Consider the following 22,732-nt stretch of genomic DNA (forward strand, 5'->3'; position numbering starts at 1 on the left):
ATGGGGGAAAAGGTACAGGGAATAAACATAAATGGTAGGTACAAAATAGGGGGAGATTAAGAATAGTATAGGAAATGGAGAAGCCAAAGAACTTATATGTACGACCCATGGACATGAACTAAGTGGGGAGGGGAAGGCTGGTGAGGGGGTGCGGTGCAAGGCAGAGGGGAATAAAAGGGAGGGAAAAAAATGAGACAACTGTAATAGCATAATCAATAAAATATACTTAAAAAATAAATAAATACTGAGATATTTATAAGCTTTACCTGCAAATGCAGAATACAGCTAATGCTGAGTGTTTTAAGCTGAGCATTTCCTCTAGAAATGCTGAAAGGCACCTCTCTGACCTTGTGCTCATACTGAAAGTTGCTGCATTAGGCAGCCTTGGGTTCCCAGCAGCTATTCTCACTACTCGCTTCTCAGTGAGGTCCCACAGCACACAGTTGGAGACCACCGAAGTCCAGAAACCTTCCCAGCCATTCTAGTTAGCGGGCAGACCCCTATTCTTTGCTTGGCTTGGGGCAAGGGTACAAATGGAAAGCCATTTACCATATTTCAGTGTTATAAGTCAAGCCTCAGGCCTCATCCTACCTGAACAAATATGCCCTCACAACAACCTGTAGGTCCAGATTAAAATGGAGAATCCTGGAGTCCTTGAGCTTCCTGTCAGAATGTGGCACCAAGCGGGGAATCCAGCCCCTGGCTCCCAGCTCCCAGTGCCCCTCTTCTACCTCAGGCCACATCCTGCATCCCGCACCCTGCACCCAAGGGCTCACACACAGCATGTGGACACTTCAGCCTGCAACTGTACCCTCCACCCACAGCCCTTCCACAAACAGCCTTTCCTTGGACACGCCTGGGCCTAGGAATGAGTTGCAAAGACAGATCCAGGGAGGCTTTGGAATCGAACTCCGGCCACTTGAGTAGGGAATTCCAGGGCCCAGGCTTGAAGGGAGGTTGTGGGATCTGGGAAAAAATGTCCCCTTAGCCTTACAGACTCCGTAGCCAATGGGGAGACACACAGGTTTCTGAAACGTGGGGCCAGACAAAGGCCCATCTTGTCTGGTTGGAAGGCAGGACTGCTCTTGGGCATCAATTTCTGCTCACCTCACAAATTATTTAGTTTGCCCTCCTGTCAGACACACTGGTTCAGAACTCCCAAATCAAAATATTACTGGAAAATAAAAACCATTAGCTCTAGAAATATATGAGTTACTCTTTGAAAATGCAAATTATACCTTACCTGAATATATAGTTTAAGTACTGCTGGTCAATGTCACTAAGGAATAAGAGAAAAAGATAATACATAAAATAATAGAAGTGTTTTACATACACAAAGTAGTCATTCCCTTGTGTTAATCAATTATATCTATGTATAAGTTACCATATTTACAAATTATCAATAAATAGTACAAAGAGTACTTCATACTCAAAAGTAGTCCCTGGATCATTTTTAAAAAACATTTCAAGTTTATTACAGTCACACACATTTGTACGTGAGGCTGATTATTTCTTATATGTTCATTTGTAAAGGACATTTTAAAGGACTGTCAACTATCTCAGACCACTGGACTAGCTGATTAGACTACTCTATTTGACAAATAACAACACAGGACAGCCAAGTAAATCAGAATTTCAAATAAAGAATAATGTTTTTTTATAAGTATGCTCCAAATATTATATAGTAAGTGTTTACACTAAAAAAATTATTAATTACTTATCTGAAATTCAAATTTAACTGGGTATCCTATATTTTATCTGGCAACTCTACTGGCCTTTTGTTATTAATTAAAAGAAGAAAAGGTGCTCTAGGGACCCCAAGTCACACATCCTCAGAACACATAACCCGCTCCCAGGAGCCATCCCCTGCGGACCTCCTCTCGGCCTCCAGGAGGGCCCTGGGACCCAGCAGGCGGATGCTCGGTAGGGGCTCTGGTCTCACAGCTCCAGCCCATCTGCGGCCTGAATTCTCTTTTTCATTTACAGTCGCCAAGGCTGGCCCATTGACTACCCACAACAAAGGGCCCATTTTACCCCAGCACAGAGCTACTGACTGGGGAGACTTGCAGGTCTAAAGCAAGTCAAGTTAGAAAGGGGCTGAGCCGGAAGGGGCCCAAGAGCTGGTCACATGATTTTTGTAAACCTGTCATCTTGATGACTGCCTCTGAAGGAAGGGGATAGAGACTTCCCTGCTCTTCACATGTCACTGACCCCGGGCACAGTGCAGGTCCCACTGGACCTGGCCAGAATGGCTCAAATATAAGGGAAAGGGCTCTGGGGGTCGAGCCTGCTGCCCCTACTGCAACCCAGACTTGCACAGTGTCTGGCTGAACAGAAGCAGCAGCTCCCGGCACCATGGGGTCTTACCACTTTCCTTAACCAAATAACAACGGACCCAACTCTAAAAGCTTACCTTAATGCATTGGGTTTCTGGGACTTCTGTAGTATCTTATAAGCCCCTGAAAATGGAGCAACACGTGTTACTGGCACAGGGCATTCTGTGTAAGGGGTTGCCTGCACTTCCAGGGAAGCACAAAATCCATGTGGAAGAAAGACCCTCTTCCCTAGGAGGGTCTCCCACGGCCAAGAGGGGGTGACCAGCACTTTGGAGAGTTTCAAGGAAGCAGACTGGATGATCCTGGTGATAAGGCGGTTCAATACAGCATGCTGGGCGGGGGAAGGCTCATGATCAGCAGAAGGACGCGATTAACAGGAGGCTGCTGGTTGCCACTGCATGGTGCGCAGGAGAAAGAAACACCACTGGGGCCAAAACAAAGTCAGGGCACTGCTTCCCCCGCCAGGACCAGACAAGAAACACTAAGCATGTGATTTGAAATATAGTCAGATGGTCCATTTATTTCACCCAGTTACATTTTTTATATTTTTGTACACTGATGAGAGTCTTTGGCACAAACTTCTGGATCTCTTCCCACCATTTTTAGAGAAAACCGATCAGCATCCTGCAAGTGGACTTGAGCAAGCAGAGCCGGAGCCGTGGTGAGTTAATTAATGTTTGTCACGAAAAAGAGGAGACTATATTGGAAATGGAACACTTCAGGAAACTCCAAAACAGGAAAATCAAACCAGAGAATGTCTATTTGATTTTAATCTTAACACCCTGTATTTAATCTATTGTCCAACATCACTAAAAAGTGGATATGCAATAAGATCTAAATAATAAGCCTTAATTATTTAAGCAAGCATTCTTTTAAAACTTACCCATGCAGAATAAGTGAATTACAGCCCAGAAATATCCATCTGGATCAAACTGTAACACAGGATTTTTAAAAAAATGGTTATAGGTACCAACAAACAGAAACCAGTGGGGCAACCAGAAACCCTAAATGTCAATGCACAGTGCCAAGCACAGGTGCCAAGACAGGTCTTCTGGGGCCTTGAGTCAGTCCCTCCTCATTGCTCACGCAGGTGACGATGGCATCTTCCAAACATTCCTGCCTCTAGCGCCACTTCCCTGATTCCCCACATGGCCCTAACCAGCATTTCTAAAAGGCTAATCTGATGATGTCACCTATTGCCTAAAATCACTCAACAGTCCCCCAGTGACTTCAGAATAAAATCCAAAGTCATGACACCCAAGGATCTCTACGACAAGCCCTTGTCAACCTCTCCAGTGCCATCTACTGAGAAAAGGAACTTGCACTTCCCCAGGCACGAATGCACCAACCCCCGCCCACCACCCCCAGCTCAGCCCCCAGTCATCTTCCCTTCCTTGTCTCTACAGGAGTTTATCTCATTCCACACACTCTGTTTCACTTATTACCTGTCTCTGTCTCCACTGCTCCCTACCCCGACTTGATTGTAAATTCCAGGAAGCCAGGAATTCGCATAGGAGCACACACACATGCAGTAGGTGCTCAGAAAAATTGAATCCCAGCATACTTAGGATTCTGCCCACATCCGCTTTTTTCTCCTGGCTAATTCTTCCTCACCCTTCAAGATTTAAGTCCAGTAAGCAGAGCCTGGCTCTAGCAACACAAAGATCTGGGCTACATTCTAAAATCCCACTTACTTGTTAGCTGGTGACCTTTTGGGCTGCATTATTCTTTAGCTATGAGATAGAGATAAAAATAATCCCCTGTGGAATTGCTGTGAGATTTTAGACAAGGCACATAAAGCGTTGGCACAGAGCCTGGCACACAGCAGGCTCCCTATAATTGTTGGCTTTCCTATTTCCTGAGTCCCCAGGTCTTCATAGGTGTCCCGCAGCAACCCACACCTCCCGGGACAGAGCCCTGGGGTCCTCCTCCCCTTTGCTCGGACTAGACTCCGACTTCTGTCTGGAAGAGGACAATTCTTCTTTGTGCCCCCAGAGCCTGGCTCAGTGCCTGACACTTAATGGAGACTTAATAAATGGTGGGGTGCAGGGGAGAAAAGAAAAAGACCCAGCAATGAAATGACTCCTGGGAGGGTGAGTCCTCGGTGCCTCATAAAGAAAAACAGGGTAACAAAGTGAAAATCTCTGTGCAGATGAGGCCCCTGGGCTGAGAAGAAGAAAAAAAATCAATGTGCCTGAATGCATAAGGCTGGGGCGACTTGGGCACCAGCTTGCAGGTTCTGCAAGAACATACAGAGGGCAGACTGCGCCCACCACAGCCCCCAGAGGCCAGCGTTCTGCAGGCCACGGTGGGGAGTAGGTAAGACCTGAGGAAAAGCATTGGTTTGGCCAAAAGGTACCTGCCTGAAAGCATTAAATGCCTTTGCATAGGCCAGGATTATTCTGATTCTAAAAGGAAGAACTAGGAAATTCTGCTCATACACGCGAGTTTCAGATAGTAAAGTATACTTGCAAGGCAAAATGCGTTTACCTGACCTTACCTGGGCATCATTGAAGGGAAGGCATCCGGCAGCAGCCAGGAGGAAGAGGGCGCTGTGGAGAGGGAAATTAGACAAGCAACTTCACTTCTCAACCTCAAAGAACTTCTCAAAGTGTGGAGGCTGAAGTACATCGACGGGAGCTTAGCTGAGGCAACGATCTGGTGAGACCAAGCCCCGGTCCCCTGTCCACCCTGTGAGAACCCCACAACTTAAGCAGTTTTCAGTGTGTGCTCCACTGATAACCAGCCACTTCCCCAGAGACAGGCATATGTACGACACTTGCAAAACCAAAGCTGGCTCACCCAAGAAAAACAGGATGCCTGTGAAACACGTAATCAAGGGAGATTTTTAAAAACGACAGATCCCATTCTATTTCTCCTGAACTATGCCTCCTCAGACGACTGCCTCTCTTTACTTTTTTCAAAAATATCTATTGACTGTGCTTTCACAGTTGTCCCAATTATCCCCCTTTCCCCTAACCCACCCAGTGTCCCATGATGAATTTAAAATTATTAATAAAGTATTTGTATTTTTATAAACTACAGATCCCCAAAAACACATTGGCGGAAAATTGGGCAATCAGACTACAGTTATGCCACTTACAAAAAATAAAACACCATGAAAAGCACATTAATATCTTTTGTGTATCACCTTAACCAAATGATCAAACTTAATGTCTCCAATAACAGCACAGATTTACATCACGTGCCTCCCAGTATGATGTACTGAGAAGGGCACAGCATTTCTCACGTGGCCTTCCTGCCAAATATGCAAAACCTGAGCTTATTGTGAGGAAACACTAAGACAAACTCGAATTAAGGGACCATCCACAAAACAGTGGGCTTACACTCTTCAAAAATGCAAAGGCAATGAAAGGCAATAAAAAGGCAAAGGAGCTTTTCCAGACTAAAAAATGCACAAGAGACACAACATCTTTGGGGGAAGAGATTGTTATAAAAGACGGCATTGGGATAATTGGCCAAATTTGAACATAGACTCAATATTAGATAATAATATGATACAAGTTAATTATTTCTAAATTTAATAATTTCATTGTTTATACAAGAGATTGTTATTTTTAGGAGATACACTTTAAAGTATTTAGGGGACAGGTCTCTATCTTCACAACTTATCCTCAAATGATTCAGAAAAAAATGAAAAGTAATTATATATTTTCTTATTTATTGTATGTGATCTATATGTACATCTATATATGATGACAGAAAAGCAAATGCAAAGAGAAATTATCAATGGGTAAATCTAATTAAAAAGTATATGAGAGTTTCTTGTAATATTCTTGCAACTTTTCTGTAGGCTTAAACTTTTTTCCCAAATAAAAGGTTTCCTAGGAAAATCTCTTATCTACACTAAAATATTTACAGACGAAATGCTCTGGTGCCTGCAATCTGCTGAAGTGAGGAGGCGCTGGGTGGAGGCATAAGTCGAAAACTGTTGAAGCTGGTGATGGGTATACAGCTCATCCTTATACTATTCTGTCTACTTTTATATATGTTTAGAGGTGTCCATAATAAAATTTTTTTTAATTCTTGCACAAAAAAGTAACATTGCCAACCACAGATATTTTCAGAAAGCTACCCTCATTCATTGGAAAGTCAATTTAGAGCTATCTTTTGGAGTAATCATTGGCTCTTCTAGGTTTCATATAGCAAAGGATCTTGCCCTTTAGCTTTCCCCATTCTCTCCTCAGGAAAGAAGGCACCAGAAAACACAAAACCAAATTTATCACATACTCTTCCCATTTTACAATACAACAAAATATGTAATGTTGGGCCCTGTCACGACTGACCATTCCAGTAGCCAGCAAACAGTAAAGACTCAAAGGCATGGACAGAAGCAGAAAATATGGCAATTTGACTTTTAGAGGACTTTGTAATATGACATCTCATACCAATATATATTGTACATACAAATAGAATTCCTTATTTTATATGTACATATATATGTAACACACAGCAACCTGATATTTAAAACCCAAATACATGACAATAGTCAGTTCTGTCCACAGCCCCACACCCCGACAGTCCTCAGTGCTGTCATCATGTGTAGTTGTGCACCCAACGACGGGCACGGGTTGGGGGGCCCGAGGCAGGAGGACTGGCATGGAGGGATCGTCAGGGCGAGGGCTTCACTACGTGGGAAGGCCAGGACAATATGCGACAGCCCAAGCACAGGAAGATTCTCACTTCCAGGCCACCAACTATTTTTCTCCCCCCTACCAGCATTTTCTTCCCTTCAGCCTTGCCAAATTTCAAGGCGTACACACACCACACACACAAACAGAAAACTCCAAGGCACCAGACTGCCGAGGGGCTCGGAGGCGAAGGGTGGGATGAGCGGAGGGCCGTTGTCAGGAAGGTTTTCTGGGACTGCCCAGGAATAGGACACTGCCTCATCCACAGGCAATGAGCATTAGAGATCCCCTCAATGTCTTGGGGTTGAGGGGGAAAGGAGGAGATGGGGGCAGCCTGGTAGGAGACAGACCCTGGTTTCCCACCAAACTTGGCCTTGAGTAATACCTGATTGTATCAGGTATTACTAGGTTTTAATGCCTTTTTTTTTTTTTTTAATTTACTGATTCCCTAGAAACAGAGAGGAAGGTGGGGAGGGGGGAGAGAGAGAGAGAGAAACACTGATTTGTTGCTCCACCCACTTATGCATTCATTGGTTGATCCTTGTATGTGCCCTGACTGGGGATCGAACCCACAACCTTGGCTTATTAGGATGACACCCTAACCAACTGTGCTACTTGGCCAGGACCTGCCTCTCTTTAATACCTGCTAATCTTTTAAACAAGAGGATAAGTTTTCTTATGGTTCTTTTTTTTTTCCAAGTAGCAGCCTGTAATAAAGTAAAAGAGAGAGAGAGAGAGAGAGAGAAACTGGATGAAAACCCAGAAATATTTGAAACAAAAAGTCCTAAATTCATGTATCAAAGCATCTCTCCTGGTTTTCTATCTACAGGACTGAGCTTCCTAGCTTCTGCAGAGGAGGCAAGAAGCAGTCAGAGAAACAGGCGCTCAGGTTGGACTCAGCACACCTGGGCACAGGGATCTGCCTCAGAGTCCAGCCCAGGAAACTGAAGCACGGAGGGCGATGACACCTGCCCAGTGTCACTTTGCATGGCCCAGGGTCACAACTCAGGTCCCTGGACTCACAGGCTGGTGGTTTTCTACCATGGAATTCTTAAAAACCCAACAAACTGCAAGCATTATTTTTAAATTTTTAAGTCATTACCATGTTTTCCATTTTCATTCTCCATCAGTATTGCACAACTCTTAGTAAAGTTTTGGGCATCAACGACTGGAATCTAGCACGGGTTGTTTTTGCCTTATGAATAAAATACTTCAAGAAAAAGATAGTAAATTTTAGAATTAGACACAAAATACTCATATTGGGATATATGAGTATTTATAATAAATCTCTCTGTCAACTCTCAAGTATAAATCTTCAACAGTTTATCATCGAAGTTAAAAATCTGGTTAAATCTTGTATTTTACAGGTTTGTGGGTTTTTTTAAAACTTACCTACAGATCCTTGCAGGAGATGTTTTCTGTGCAAGAATAAAGAGATATAATTAGTCTTGAAAAACTTCTTATTTTTTCCAAGAAAATAGATCAAGTTTATGGGGGCTTAACAGCTTGTTGTACTTTAGTGTTTGTTGAGGCTTTTTCTTCTTGGACTCAATGAAGAATGACTCAGAGGTTCAGAGCTGAGTCACCTCGGCAAAGCGCCCTGGATGTGCAGCTTTACCACTCTCCTCGTTTGCATGATGTTTACTTGTGAATAAAAACAAAGTGACACCAGGGCCAAGCCTTCCCATATCTTACACACCATGAAGGGGAGAGAGAGAGATCAATGTAACCTCTGCAAGGACAGAAATTAAGCTTGTGTTCAACTTCTGTTCCGCTCTGTCTCTTTAAATTTTCCCTTCGTTAATCCAGCCCTGACTCTCAGCAGTGCTATAAATTCTCTGGTATGATGTGTAAATTAAGAAACAGGAAAAAAGAAGGGACACTTGACTCCACCCCTATAAAGAAGGGAAAAAAAGAGCAGATTGAGGAAGTCTCAACTTGGCACTGAAAAGCTCCCTGAAATGAAGAAATTCTAATGCAGACTGTACCTGGATCACCTCCTTGCTGTGAGTCAGTTTAAAGGAATTAGTCATTGCACCCAGGAAGAAAGTTCTAGCAGGGAGAAGCACAGATTGTTCTATATTTGATAGGGGAAATGGTCAAGTAGGATAACGAATTAATTCTGAACATTTCAGAAGGGTTACTTCGCTGGTAGAGGACAAACTACAATTTTTTGACTCCAGTTTAGATAAGTATGAAGTATGACCATATCATTTAAAACAGAAGAGCTATCAAGAGAAACGTGTGGTTTGCTATGAAGGAGAGCTTAAGTCTTCACACATTACTAAATAACCCAGCATGCACAGTTCCAATAAGCAGATTCTGTTTGTGTGCAAAGCAGTGGCTTGCATCTTCAGATCCTTCAAGCTCTTTTTATGGACCCTGTCTCAGTAGGGTAGAGAGGACATGGCGACTTTGACTCCACTGCCCCCTGGTGGGGACACCTATCCCCTCAATACAAAAAGGATGGTCCACGCAAAGGTGGCCTGGCTCTCAACACCTGGATAATTGTCCCCATTAGGGGAAAAATGTATCACTAAAACAGTCTGGGCTAAATATAACCAATATCTCAATGGACTGGTGGAACAGAGGAAGAGAGACAAAAGGAATGTCCCCAACTCTTAGTAACATGTTTACCCAGCAGATGTTTGATGGTTTCTGTTACAGAGCAGCAAATAAGTCCAGTAGCTGAAAGAGTTCACCCATTCCAGAAGATCCTTTTTCATTTTAAACCTCTCAGACTGAAGGAGCCCAGAACCTGAGACACACAATAAATTCATGACTGAGCTCCAGAGCCCCAGGGCTCCAGAAACACCGGGGGAGCCAATGACGGGGTATTTACCTTTTCACGCCCCTCAGTCCAAAAATCACCCAGTAATACGTCCTGGTGCTATCTCAGGGTTCTGACTGGGTCAGTATACGCCTCCAAAGTCACATTGCCAAAAATCACAATAAATATGTACCATTGAGGGCTATTCGTTCTGTGTCGATGCTGTTATACATGCTCTTCAAGCACTGACTGCGTTACAAGTTAATTAACAGTCTTAGGTTATACGCTACACATGACGACACCGAGGCACTGGGAAATTAGGTCAGTTGCCCAAGGTCAAAGGCCTAGGCCAAGGTGACCTAGCTCCAGAGCATGATCCTTTATGACACTGTTCTGCCACAGCCCGCCTGCCAGTTCTGCAATAACACCCCACCAGCCCTTCCAGGCTACTAGCCTTTATTTGCTCTTTCTGACTTGGGAGATGATGATCAAGTTAGGGTTAGCAAGTGAGAAGTGACTCTGAAGAAACACATCAGTTCCATTTTGATCCCTTTACATTTTGGATGCCCAGGAAACAGCCAGGCAGAGAACCGGAGGCCAGCAGGCCACGGGGTCTAAGCTGAAGGGACAGGTCTGGGCTGGCAATGGGGACTTGGAAGTCAGCAACGAACTGAAGGTAGCTGGTGTCATGGGTGTGGATGAGATGATCCAGCTAGTGTGTGGCATGGGAACAAAAGGCTCCTGAGACAGAGCCCTAGGAGACCCTGACAAGGAGACAAAGGAAAGGACAGGCGGCTATAAAGAAAGAGCCAGAGACTCAGGAAGAGACCAGCAGGGAAAGGGAAATGCTGATCAATTGAGCTAAGAGAGTCAAGAAAAGGGTGTAGGCTGATGAACACTGCAAAAGACCAACAGAGTCGCATAAATGAAGCCATCAGTGACTTCAGCCAGAGCAATTTCAGGTTAATGGCGGCGGCGGAAGCAGGAGTGGTTGGAGGGGAGAGGGACAGGACACTGTGGGCGGCATGGAGGCCGACCCTCTGTGAAGGCACTTGTGGCGGGGAGAGCGGGAACGAGATGGGGTGGAGGTGGAGGTGCACAGGCAAAGCAGTGTGCTGGCTCTCCTGCTGAATTTTGGTTCTATAACACAGCGTCCCAGAGCTGGGTTGATGTGAGTGGGTGTCTTAGGGCCTGTTCCACCCATGGGGGACTGAGAACCCTGAGCATGTTTATGGGCCAAGGGAAATAAGTCAGCAGACAGGTAGAGGTTAAAGGTCCATGAAAGAAGAAGGTAGGTAACCCATGGAGCTGCCTCCAAGTAGCAGGCAGGGATGACAGAGGGCGCCCAGGCATGCAGAGTGGCCTCGGCCAGGGGAAGGACACCTCCCTCTCCTGTAGGCCTGTAAGAAGTATGCTGCCTGAGGGCCTACCAGCCTCTCCCATTTAAAAGTTCCAAGATTTTGATATGAAATCATTTCAAACGGGGAGATATTAGGAAAAAAGAACTCCCGAAAGAGGGACCAAATTAAAATCACCGCTAATAATGTCAATAAATACAACTAACATGTACAGAGCACCTACTACGTGCCAGGAAGTGTTGGAAGTACTTAAGAAGTGCACCGTGGTACGCCCTCCCCACAACCCTATGAGCTAGGTGGGGTTACTACCCCTTTTCACAGACGGAGGCAAAGAGGTAAAGAAACTTGTTCTAGCTGGTTTGAGGCTGAGCTGAGGCAGGGAGGAAAAAGGAATGTCTGTCCCCGGGGTGGGCGAATGCCCCCAGCACCCTCTGTGAAGCTCTGACATTGACGTCCACATGGCACTGGGACGAGCTCTGGGTGGGAACCAGCAGGCCCACGGTCAATGTCAAAACCGTGGTCCTTGAAATTAATAACTGCTGTCAGGCAGTCCTGACTAAAAACAGATGTCAGGAAAAGGTAGATACTAATTTGAGCCATAAAAAAAAAAAAGGCATGTTTTTGAAATTTAAAGCAAGGGAAGTGAAACTAGCATTTTGCGTTATCATTTACCTCTTTCCGAAAACATTTCTGGTGCCCACAGATAATAACTTCGGCTACATTATGCAAAGTGAGAAACACAGGAATGGCCTGAAAGAAAACAGAATAATAAGCATGAAAATACTTTCTTTGATCTCATAATTACATAATTCTTGATTTCTGCTTAAAAATAAAGCTCCATGGAAATTTTTGGCATTCAAATACGTAATCCTCTCCAGCAACTTTTCTGGATGGATTGATGTTCTTGGTTGTAGTATTATTCTTAGGAGGGTGGATGAAAAGACTACCTTCCTACGGTATTCTCACCAATACACATTTATTAAGCACCTGCTCTGTGTCAAGCACTGTGCCAGGTGCAGGGGACATCCCTTGAACAAGGTGGATGCATGTTAGGGAGACTGTCCCTATTACAGTAAGAGCCATGTGACAGGGCACACAGAAAGACACACCTAATCCACTCAGGGAAGAGCAAGTCTTCCCAGAATAAGGGAAGTCCAAAGTCTAACCAAGAAGGGAATGGTGAACTAGAGTGAGCCAAACAGAATGGAGTGTGTGGCAGACAGAGGAACACACGATGGCCCCAAGGAGAGTGAACCCGGCTCCAACAGAACCGGGGGGCGTTGAGCAGGGTGGAACGTAACCTGGAAGGGAGAAGTTGGGGGGAGGAAGGTAGAAAGGTGATTCCCGCCAAATCACAGAATCAGGATGTGCTGAGGGCCACAGGAGCTGCTGAACAGTTTTGAAGCAGACAGTGATCTGATTTGAGCTGTGTGTTTAAAGCTGTCTGCAGCACAGAGGACAGGAGGCAGCGACAGTGGCAAAAATCTAAGGGTATGGTAGACTGAACACCTCACCCCTCAAAACAGCCACATCCTAATCCCGAACCTGTGAACACCACCCTACATGGTAAGAAGGGATCTTTGAAAATGTAATTAAGTTGAGAATCTTGAGATGGGGAATGTACCCTGGATTATGTGGGCAGGCCCTAAAGGTAAACACATGCATTTATAAGAGATAGGCAGAGATCTCACACACATGCAGAGGAGGAGGATGTGACCACAGAGGTAGAGACTGATGTGATAAAGCCACAAATCAAGAAACTCCATGTTCTCCCCAGAGTCCCTGGAGGAAGTGTGGCCCTGCTGCCCCACCTTCAGCCCAGTGATACTGATTTTCGACTTCTGGCCTCCAGAACAGAGGAAGAATAAATTTCTGTTTATATAAGACACCCAGGTGTGTGGTAATTTGTTACAACACCCACAGGAAACTAAGACGAGGAATGACAAGATGGCGGCCTGAACTTGGTAGTAGCGAAGATGAAGAAGAATCTCCCCGTTCAGGAGATAGGAAACTGAACTGAGGTTAATATTAGAATGAATGGAATCAACTTTGCACCAAAAAACAAAAAGGGGGGAGGAATAAATTTTAAAAAGTAACACTCCAGTTATTAAGACACACAGAGTACCTACTGCACATTGACTGTAGCTGGACTATTTGCTAAGAATGGCAGTCTTTCTGAATTTGATAGATTATCTTGACAAGGTGAGGGGAAGAATTAAGGGGAATAGGATTTTGTAACTGTCTTTGCTGTTGATGATGATTTTCCTAAAAGGCAGAAAAAGGTAAATAACATACATGTGCTTCAGCATCAGGGCAAGCTTCAGACCCCAGCTCCACCATCTGTTAGTGTAACAGGACACTTACCCAAGCCTTAACCTCCTCTGAAGCATGAGGGTAACAGTACCTCTGATCAGGAGCTACTGGGAGGAACCATGGACACATGAAGGGCTTAGTGAGTGGTCCAGGAGCACTGCTCAGAAGGTTGTCTGGATCAATGGGTACCAAGCCCACCCTCAGCAGCCTCCACAGGACCCTGAATTGGGAAACTGTCCCAGCTTCAAGGAACTGCTTAAAGATCATGCTACTTGCCTGCCTCCAGATGGATGTAGTCTTTATCTTTTTGGAGGATATATTAGGTTGGCCAAAAAGTCCATTTAGTTTTCCCCATGAAACAAAAGACATATTTTTCACTTTCACCAATAACTTTGTTGATTTGGATATTTTGAGTATGTTGGCTATATCCCTCATGATAGAACATTGATTTTTCTCAGTTAATGTCTCAATTTGATTGCCATCAACTTCAACTGGTCTACCCGACTATGAAGCATCATCCAGCGAGAAATCTCCAAGCACAAAACCTCTCAAACAGCTTTTGGTATGTTTGATCAGTTATAACAACTTCTCCATACACTGCACAAATCTTTTTTTTTTTTTTTTTGCATTTCAGTTGCATTTTTACCTTTCTTGAAATAATAAAGCATAATATGCCAAAAATGTTGTGTATTTTCTTCCACTTTCAATTTTAAAATGGCTACACAAAAATTCACCAATTTTGATGTTTTTTTAAATGCACACTGATATGACAGCTGTCTAAATGAAGTCTAACACAATTGTTTTGAATGAAGTTAAAGACAACTAAGTGTTACTAGAGCCACCTTACGGAAAAAAACAAAAGAAATTTTTGGCCAACCCAACATTTTTACCTCGTTTTTAAAGTTTTTATAACTTCATAGTGCTGCCCTATTTTAGCATTTTGTACTGATTTTCACTGTTTTATTTCTTTTTGAGTTCTTGCCTTACATTTTCCTTGCCTTTTTAATGTTTTTTATTCTTATTTTATCTTTCATTAAAAATTCAACTCAAACTTTTTCCTTTTAAAAAATCATAATTATTTTCTTTTTATTTGTCTTTTGTGCTTATTTTTATTCCTTTAAAAATTTTGTTTTCTAAGTATATTTTATTGATTACACTATTACATTTGTCCCATTTTTTTCCCTCCCTTTTATCACCCTCCACCCTGTACATCCCCTCCCGCCAGCATTCCCACCCTTAGTTCATGTCCGTGGGTCGCACATGTAAGTTCTTTGGCTTCTCCATTTCCTATACTATTCTTAACCTTCCCCTGTCTATTTTGTACCTGCCAATTATGTTTCTTATTCCCTGTACCTTTTCCCCCAGTCCCTCCCCACTAATATCCATCCATGTGATCTCCATTTCTGTGATTCTGTTTCTGTTCTAGCTGTTTGCTTAGTTTGTTTTTATTTTTGATTTATTTTGTTTTGTACATTTTGATTTGTCTAAGGTGGAGGAAAGTGAAAGAAGCATCGATGTGAGTGAGAAATGTCGACTGGTTGCCTCTCATACGCCCTGTGACTGAGGCTCAAACCCCCAACCCAGGTATGTGCTCTGACTGGGGTTTGAATCCACAGCCTTTGTGGTGTTCAGACAGTGCTCCAACCAGGTGAGCCATCTGGCCAGGACTGGATCTTATTTATTTAAAATTAAGACTGTATATTAAATATTTTGCCAACTTGACTATAAAACCAATAATGAGACCAGATTCAGGACTAAGATTATGGAACACCTAGACCTTAAATCTAGGCTCCAAGGATGCTTAATTTTCTCAATTTTATAAACTATGGACAGGTTTCTTAATCTCCCTAAGTCCTATTCTGATTAGATATAGATTCTGGAAAGGAATCTATCAACACATGTAAAACAGATTTTAAAGTACACTAATAATAGCTACCAATGATGTGTTAAGCACTGGGATAATTATTTTCATTGCATTGTCTTAGTTGAACCTCTTCCCAACAACTGTGTTAGTGGGTGATATTACCTTGATTTATAGGCAAGGAAACTGAAGCTTAGAAGATTGAGTAACTTGCTGAAGTCTCACAGCTAGTTCAGGGACAGAGCCATGCCTCCAATCCAGGCCTGTCTAACTGCAAAGGCTACATTCCTAGTCTCAATGTTATCATATCCACATTACCTCAAGCCCCCAGTTTAAACCTCCTGGACCTATAGCTCTCCAAAGTCCAATACAACTGGTGTGTTCCAAATCCTGCCAGTCTGCTTGCTTCAGTAATAAAACTGATATGATCGAAAATGGATGAACACAGGATAAAGTCTGCCATTTTGAAAAGGAATATATTCCATTTCTACTTTAAAAAATTAAATGTGAACTTCTCAAGTCATTTTTTTTTCTATTTTAGAAAAAATAATTCTACAATTGACTGTATCAGTCTCCACAGAGAAGGCAGTGTGCAAATTTAATTATTGGTTTTTCCTTGGCTTCTAACTCTGGGCTCAAGTCTCAGTCTGATCTGTACAAATAGTTCAGGAGACCTGCTAGAGACTAATTCCTTCAGAAAACCAGCCCTTTACTGTCTTTATGGAATGAGGGTCAGCAGGACTTACTTTGTCAAATCCAACAAAAACTCTGAGAAATGATAAGAGGCAATCATAATAGCTAAGATATGTTGAATGCTTATTATGTGCCAAACACTGTTCTAACTGCTTTTACATACTTAATCTTCATAATAACTCTGTGAAGACAATACTGTTACATCACCATCACAGAGATGAGAAAATAAAGGGATATAGTCTGGTTCCTTCTGTAACCTGCCTCTTAATAATTGAATGATCCAGGTACTTGCTTCCTGCTGAAGAGAACAGAAAAATAAACATGTCTTCCACATGGTCAAGACTCTAGGAATGACCTCAACAACAAAAGGTCCGATCATCTTTCATCAGGAAAAATGGCCCAAGATCAACTACCATAAAGCCATAACTTTTTATACAAAATGTAATTGACCAAATTCAACTACACACTGCAGGTCAATTCGTTTAGTTACTTAAGAGCACAATTTGCAACTAATTTAGAACCCATTTGCTTAAAATTTGACATTTCATCTATAAAACACTGGAAATTTTTCTCAGTGAAGAGATATTGGCAACTATTACTTTAAAATTTTTATTATTCCCATGCTTCCCAGAGTGGAATTTTTAAAGACGTGTTATTTGTTCAGGTGTTAGGGCTGAGACTTACAACAGTTTGCTATGGAAAATCGTGGCCCTACTCACAGGCACGGCCTTGGGTCACTCTGCAGAGGTGTGGACGACTCCTTCTACTACTTGTGAAAGAATGTCTGCCCTACCTTCTTTTTGGTTGATTTTTCGATGAGTGGCTGTGGCATTAGTCTACAGTACAGAATAATTGCACCCCAGGCCCTTGACCAAAAAAGAATGTAACTTTGAACTCTTGGCTGCCCAATTTTTATCAAAATTGTGCATGCCGGGAACAATATTCCTAGAAGACCACCTATAGGCAATCTGCCCACCTGTGAAGAGAGCCAGAAAACTAGAAAGCCGTGGCTTTACCCCGAGAACTGCTCCTACTGAATTGTGCTAGGTCATCATGCCTCAAACATGCATTACGAATCCTAGAAATTAGGTTAGCATTGTGTTCATTATTAAGTCGTTACTAAAGACCTTGCCTCGCTAAGTAGCCCTGTCTACCCTTTATGAGGACTCAGGACCTGAGAGCAAGGAAGAGCTTTGCTTTTCTTCAGCAATGTCCCTGCTATTATCTTACAAGCACCGAGAGTCTGTAACTTTATCTGGCTACGGAAAGCTGAGAGCTGAAGTCAGGGGCCGACTATGTTTATTTTGTAAAATATCACAGCATAAATTCCTATGTGTTAACTATCCCTGCAACATCATCGAGTTCTTGGTACCCTTTACCTAGATATCTTTTAAAATTCTATTTATAAAAAAATGTTTGTCTTATTTTAATCATAATTACTCTTTTAAGCCACCAGACATCCTTTTTGGAGGCTGATGAGGTATTATTAGTACATGTACATATGTAGGGATAAATGAACACATTTGTAAATTGATCTGCATGACATAAATGTAAGTGTTTATTTACAGTGGTTTCATTATTCTGTCATTAGATGGTAAACTCCTTACAGGCAGAGGACCAGACATCCCTCTTCCTCAGTATGTCCCCGGTACCAGCTTGGAGGCCATCTCAGTCCTTCCTGTGGATCTCACCGATGTTTACGGGCCTTGCCATATGAAAAGCAGGCATCTTAAAACACCAGGAGCTCCTCCAGCTTGGTGAGGTGCATTGGGATAGGAAAAGGCCAAAAGGGCAGCATCAGTTCTCCAGCTCACTCACTTGGGAACGTAAACGGACAGGACAGAACACAGGGCAGACTGGCCTGCTCTGAAGGAATGGCTATTTCTCTCACACTTTACCCAAGTACACAGAAATAAATATGCATATCCTACAGCACTCAAAGGAGTTCTGAAGGAGGCAAGTGAGAGAACATTATCATCCCATCCTCTTCATAGAATCGGTCCTCAAGAAAACCTCTATTGGAACCCAGGGTTTTTAAAAATAAATATATATTTTAAATTGTAGTAAAATATACATATAAAATTTATAATTTTAACCATTTTTAAGTACAGTTCAGTGGCATTAAATATGTTAACACTGTTCTGCAACCATCACCACCATCCATCTCCAAAAACTTTTCATCTTGCAACACTGCACCTATTAAACTCTGCACTTATTAAATACTAACTCACCATTCTCTTCTCCCCCAGCCCGTGGCAGGCACTGTTCCACTTCCTGCCTCTATATGAGTTTGACTACTCTAGGTACCTCATATAAATGGATTTATACAGCATTTATCCTTTTGTAACTGGCTTATATCATTTAATATAATGTCCTCAAAGTTCATCCAACAGGGATGTCCAACCTGCGGCCCGCAGGCCGCATGCAGCCCAGGATGGCTGTGAACGTGGCTCAACACAAAATTGTAAAGTTATTTTAAAAATTATGAGATTTTTTTGTGATTACATGTCACAATGTATTTACTCTCTGGCCCAAGGCAACTCTTCTTCTCCCAGGGTGGCCCGGAGACACCACAGGCTGGACACCCCTGTAGCATGCATCAGAATCTCCTCCTTTTTAAGGACGAGTAATATTCCATTTTGTGGACCTATCACATTTTGTTTATCCATTAACCCATCAATGGACACTTGGATTGCTTCCACTTCTTGACTTTTGTGTAGAATGCTGCTATGAGCGTAAGAATACAAATACCTATTTTTAATTTTTTAAGGATCTACTGCACTGTTTTCCATAGCAGATGCATCATTTTACTTTCCTAACAGCACTGCACAAGGGTTCCAATTTGTTCACATCCTCATCAATACTTCTTATTTTCTGTATTGTTGATAACAGCCAATCTAATGTGTATGAAGTGTTATCTCATTATAGTTTTGATTTGCATTTCCCTAATGATTAATGATGTTGAGCATCTTTTCATGAGTATATTGGTCATTTGCATATCTTCTTTGGAGAAATGTCTATGTAAGTCCTTTGCTCATTTTTGAGTCAAGTTGTTTGGTTTTTGTTGTTGAGTTTTCTATATATTCTGGATATTAATCCCTTATCGGATAAATGATTTCCAAATATTTTCTCCCATTCTGTGGGTTGCCTTTTTACTCTACTGATAGTGTCCTTTGATGCACCACAGTTTTTCATTTTGATGAAGTCCAACTTGTCTATTTTTTCTTTTGATGTTTATGTCTTTGTTATCATAGCTTAGAAATCATTGCCCAATCCAATGTTGTAAAGTTTTCCCCTTGGAGCCCCATTTTAATAACTCACTTTATAAGGGTTATGGAGAATATCTTTTGATGGAACAAGTAGATACATAAGGTCCAGAGAAGGGGCTTACTGATTTGCCAGACAGCCCACAGCTTAATAAGTAGTCCTTGCAATTGCACTCTGTTTCGCTCTGATAAGAAAACAACATGAAAGGAGAGAGCTGCCTCGCCCCAGCAGTGACAGGGAACATTAGAGGAAGAGTCTCCACTCCACATCCACATTTACATTCTTTTCCTTTGTGGATCCAAGTTCTTTTACATGATCCATGGGCTCCAGCTCGCTTAACTGAGTAACTTACTCCATGTGTGTTTCCTCACCAACACCCCCATCCAATCTCCATCCTAACGTGCTGAGTGAATGTTGTGCTCATGGAAGACAGAAATCCTGACAAGCAATTAGGGAAGGACCAAGATCAAAGAGCTGGGTAACAAACCAAGTCCAGTCCTGTCAAGATGCCTTAACTTAGATTTGCAGAGTCTCTCCAACCTCTGACCCTGGCTTCCCCAAGCAACGACACAGCAGGGTCTGAGGAGCCAAACCACTACCACCAGCCCAGCCTCTCACAGGCAAGCTCCCTAATGTACGAATCTGCACATCTGTTCTAAACACTCACCAGCACAGGCTTTGAGGCAATCCTGTCCAGCTGAAATGGCTCTGGCCAGAAAATTATAACAAGAGTAATCATGACTAGTCAGGACTGTTCTGTCCCTCCAAAGACTGGCACTCATGCCATCAGAGCCATCAGCATTGTGACTTTATTCAGTTGTAGGGAAGCTGGAGAAGCAGACTCGAATTAGCCCCAGTACAAGAGAGAACAACAATACGGTTCCTCTCCCCTTCACCCTGCTCAGTCCAGATGGGCTGATCTCCTTTGGTCTGTGAAATTTAGGGAAACAGGGTAAACTTTGGAGATGCACTGTAAAGTTCATGGGCTTGGGTTTGTGTCTCTACTTCAACCGTTACTAGCTGTTGACCTTGGCCAAATAATCTGCATCGCAGTTTCCTCATCTGCAAATGGGAGTAATTAAGTCGGACTTTATATAGTCATAAAGGTTGGCTATGGGAAGTGCCCAACACATACTAACCCTGAATATTCATGGTGGCTGTTCCCATAGTGAGCTGTGTGTCTCTCACTGACTCCCCTTGAAGTTCCTCAAGGTCAGGGACTGTGATTTGTCATTAAGCCCACAGGACATAACAGATCCTCAATAAATATTTGCTGAATGGGTAGCCACAAGAAGAATCTCTTTCCCTTATCTCTGTATAGAATTTGGTTGTGAGTTTCAGGTAGGAAAATCAATAAAGTATGTCCCCACTGGGACTTGGCAGAGTTAAACCAGCTTCCTCTCAGGGGCTGCACATCAGGAGACCAGAGCTTCAGTCTTGTCAGAGAAAGGAGGCCTTGACAGAGCAGAGCTACCTAAAAGTGTTTTGCATAACAATGCACCCACAGATTTTAACTGAGCACTTTTCCCCCAATTCCTCCTGGATCCACTGAACTGACAGCTCGGCACCAGCATACTGATGCCTGTTTTCCATCTAACACAAGCCGTACAAGTGCCCCATGTTTAATCCACTCTGACTTTTTAAGCAACTATGTGAAAATAAAAAACTCAGAAAACAAAGAAAATAGGCTGGGTTGTTATTTCACCTACAAAACAATGTGTGTCTCCTCTCTGTCATCTTCCCTCCCTGATTGGGTGTATTTGGGTTTTTGGCTCTTTCCCTTTGCTCAGAGTTTGAACTGGGGCAGCTTCTTTTCGCCTATTAAAGGAGGCTGTGCTCTAGGTCAATGCCACCCAAAGTGCTGGTCCTCAAGAAGATAAGCAGCTTGGACCAGGATGTAAATCAATTTTTTGCTTCCTTCTACAAACGGTATTGCTTAAAAATAAGATGTCAGCGCAGCTGAACAGTATGGTCAGTGCAGAAGCTGACGTACCTTTCCTATGGACAGGTAACACAGAGATCACAGACCTGCACCACCGGGGCGCCACACTTCAAGAAGCATTTTCCATGTTATGGAACTGCCCATATGCCTGAGGACATACCAGACTGACATTTATGATGGACTTTTGAGGGAGTTTTGCCACCACGTATCCTTATCCCTTCTTTTGGTAAAGCACCCCAATATTGAGGCTCTGCCACACCCTCTCTCAGTCCGTAAGATCCAGTTAGGGATCCTGTATGACCAGGGCTGGCTGAACAGCGCTCTGTGTCTCTCCGGCCACAGTGACTGGCTGAGGGAGGCCTTGGTCCAGGGCCAGGCAGCCGGCATGATTCCATGCTCCAGGTTAGCTTTCAGACCTGGGATGGGTAGTGGCCCTGACTGAGCCAACCAGCGTGAATCCAGGGACTCACACAGGAGCTCCACGGAAAACAGTCTCTTTCCATTACACTTAAAACTGAGAGGATGTGAGTCTGTAGTCAACAACATCCATGAGGGGAGAGCCTGGCAAAAGGTCAGAAATGGGGCAAAGACAGAGAGCACAACTAAAAGAAAGAGAGACAGAAGCTGGATTCTGAGTACATCATTGGATTGTCTGGATCAAGCCTCGCCTGAAGTAGGTATCTGCCATCTGACTTTTCATTTATGTAAACCAGTAAATTTCCCTTTTATTTAGACCAGTTTATGAGCTTTTCAACACTTGCAACCAGGAGTCTGAACTTACGCATGACTACCGTACCCTGCGTCTGTTCTAAAATCCATAGACATTGGTCCTAAAGAGCGAATCTGAAAAGGCAAAAGGTCAGAAGAGCTGTCACTATCTAGAACCAGAGGCGGGTGACCAAGGCTCTCCACACCTGAGTTCCTTCCTGTCTTGCGGTTAACGTCAGCCTCACCCATCACCTATCAGGTGACTATGACATACAGAAAAAAAAAAAAAAATCACTCTGGAAACATGAAAAAACCCGGCACACATAAAAAGTATTATTGTTAGCACAACACCTTAGTTATTCAAACTTCAAAAGCACTGTACAAATAACAAGTATTATTATTGGCACAACACCTTAGTTACTCAAATTTCAAACTTAGTTATTCAAGGTAATCAATAACTACCCAGATCCTATAAAAATTTTAAAGGCCTTATACAACACATTGTTTTTTATCAAATGCTATACTAGGACAGGAGGCACCCTCTGCAGGCCACAGGCTGTAAAGTAAGGTGACAGACTTGCAGGAGCCTGGCAGAAGCAAGGAGAGGCAGCCCAAGGCCAGCACAGGCCTCCTGGCCTGGGCCGAGCACCAAGGTGCACTGTGGGTTATTTCTTCGGCCCACCCAGAACGTTTCGCCCCCACCCCCCGCACTGCACACATCATCCCATCTACTTAAGTAGTTGGAAAGTTCATCAACTTATAAATCATGGAAAAAATGTTGATGTAATTTATAAATTACTGCTGTTCATTCTCAACCACTATTTTGCAACTT

The 22,732-nt window shown here is 43.0% G+C and overlaps 1 protein-coding gene across 2 annotated transcripts in view; it reads right to left on the minus strand.

Annotated features, from left to right (window-relative positions):
- Positions 1-22,732, minus strand: part of TMEM241 (transmembrane protein 241) — a 114,330-nt gene that overhangs the window by 66,150 nt on the left and 25,448 nt on the right. For both annotated transcript variants that reach the window (XM_054583448.1, XM_054583447.1), the window contains 6 exons: positions 11,789-11,866; positions 8,381-8,406; positions 4,837-4,888; positions 3,220-3,268; positions 2,414-2,459; positions 1,244-1,279 (listed from right to left, as the gene is read on the minus strand). In XM_054583448.1, the coding sequence (XP_054439423.1) occupies positions 1,244-1,279; positions 2,414-2,459; positions 3,220-3,268; positions 4,837-4,888; positions 8,381-8,406; positions 11,789-11,866 (287 nt within the window). The remainder of the gene's footprint in view (positions 1-1,243; positions 1,280-2,413; positions 2,460-3,219; positions 3,269-4,836; positions 4,889-8,380; positions 8,407-11,788; positions 11,867-22,732) is intronic.

The sequence above is a fragment of the Pteronotus mesoamericanus genome, unplaced genomic scaffold (assembly GCF_021234165.1).
Source record: "Pteronotus mesoamericanus isolate MK-2021 breed Mesoamerican mustached bat unplaced genomic scaffold, CSHL_Meso_final contig_74, whole genome shotgun sequence".
NCBI classification, from domain to species: domain Eukaryota; kingdom Metazoa; phylum Chordata; class Mammalia; order Chiroptera; family Mormoopidae; genus Pteronotus; species Pteronotus mesoamericanus.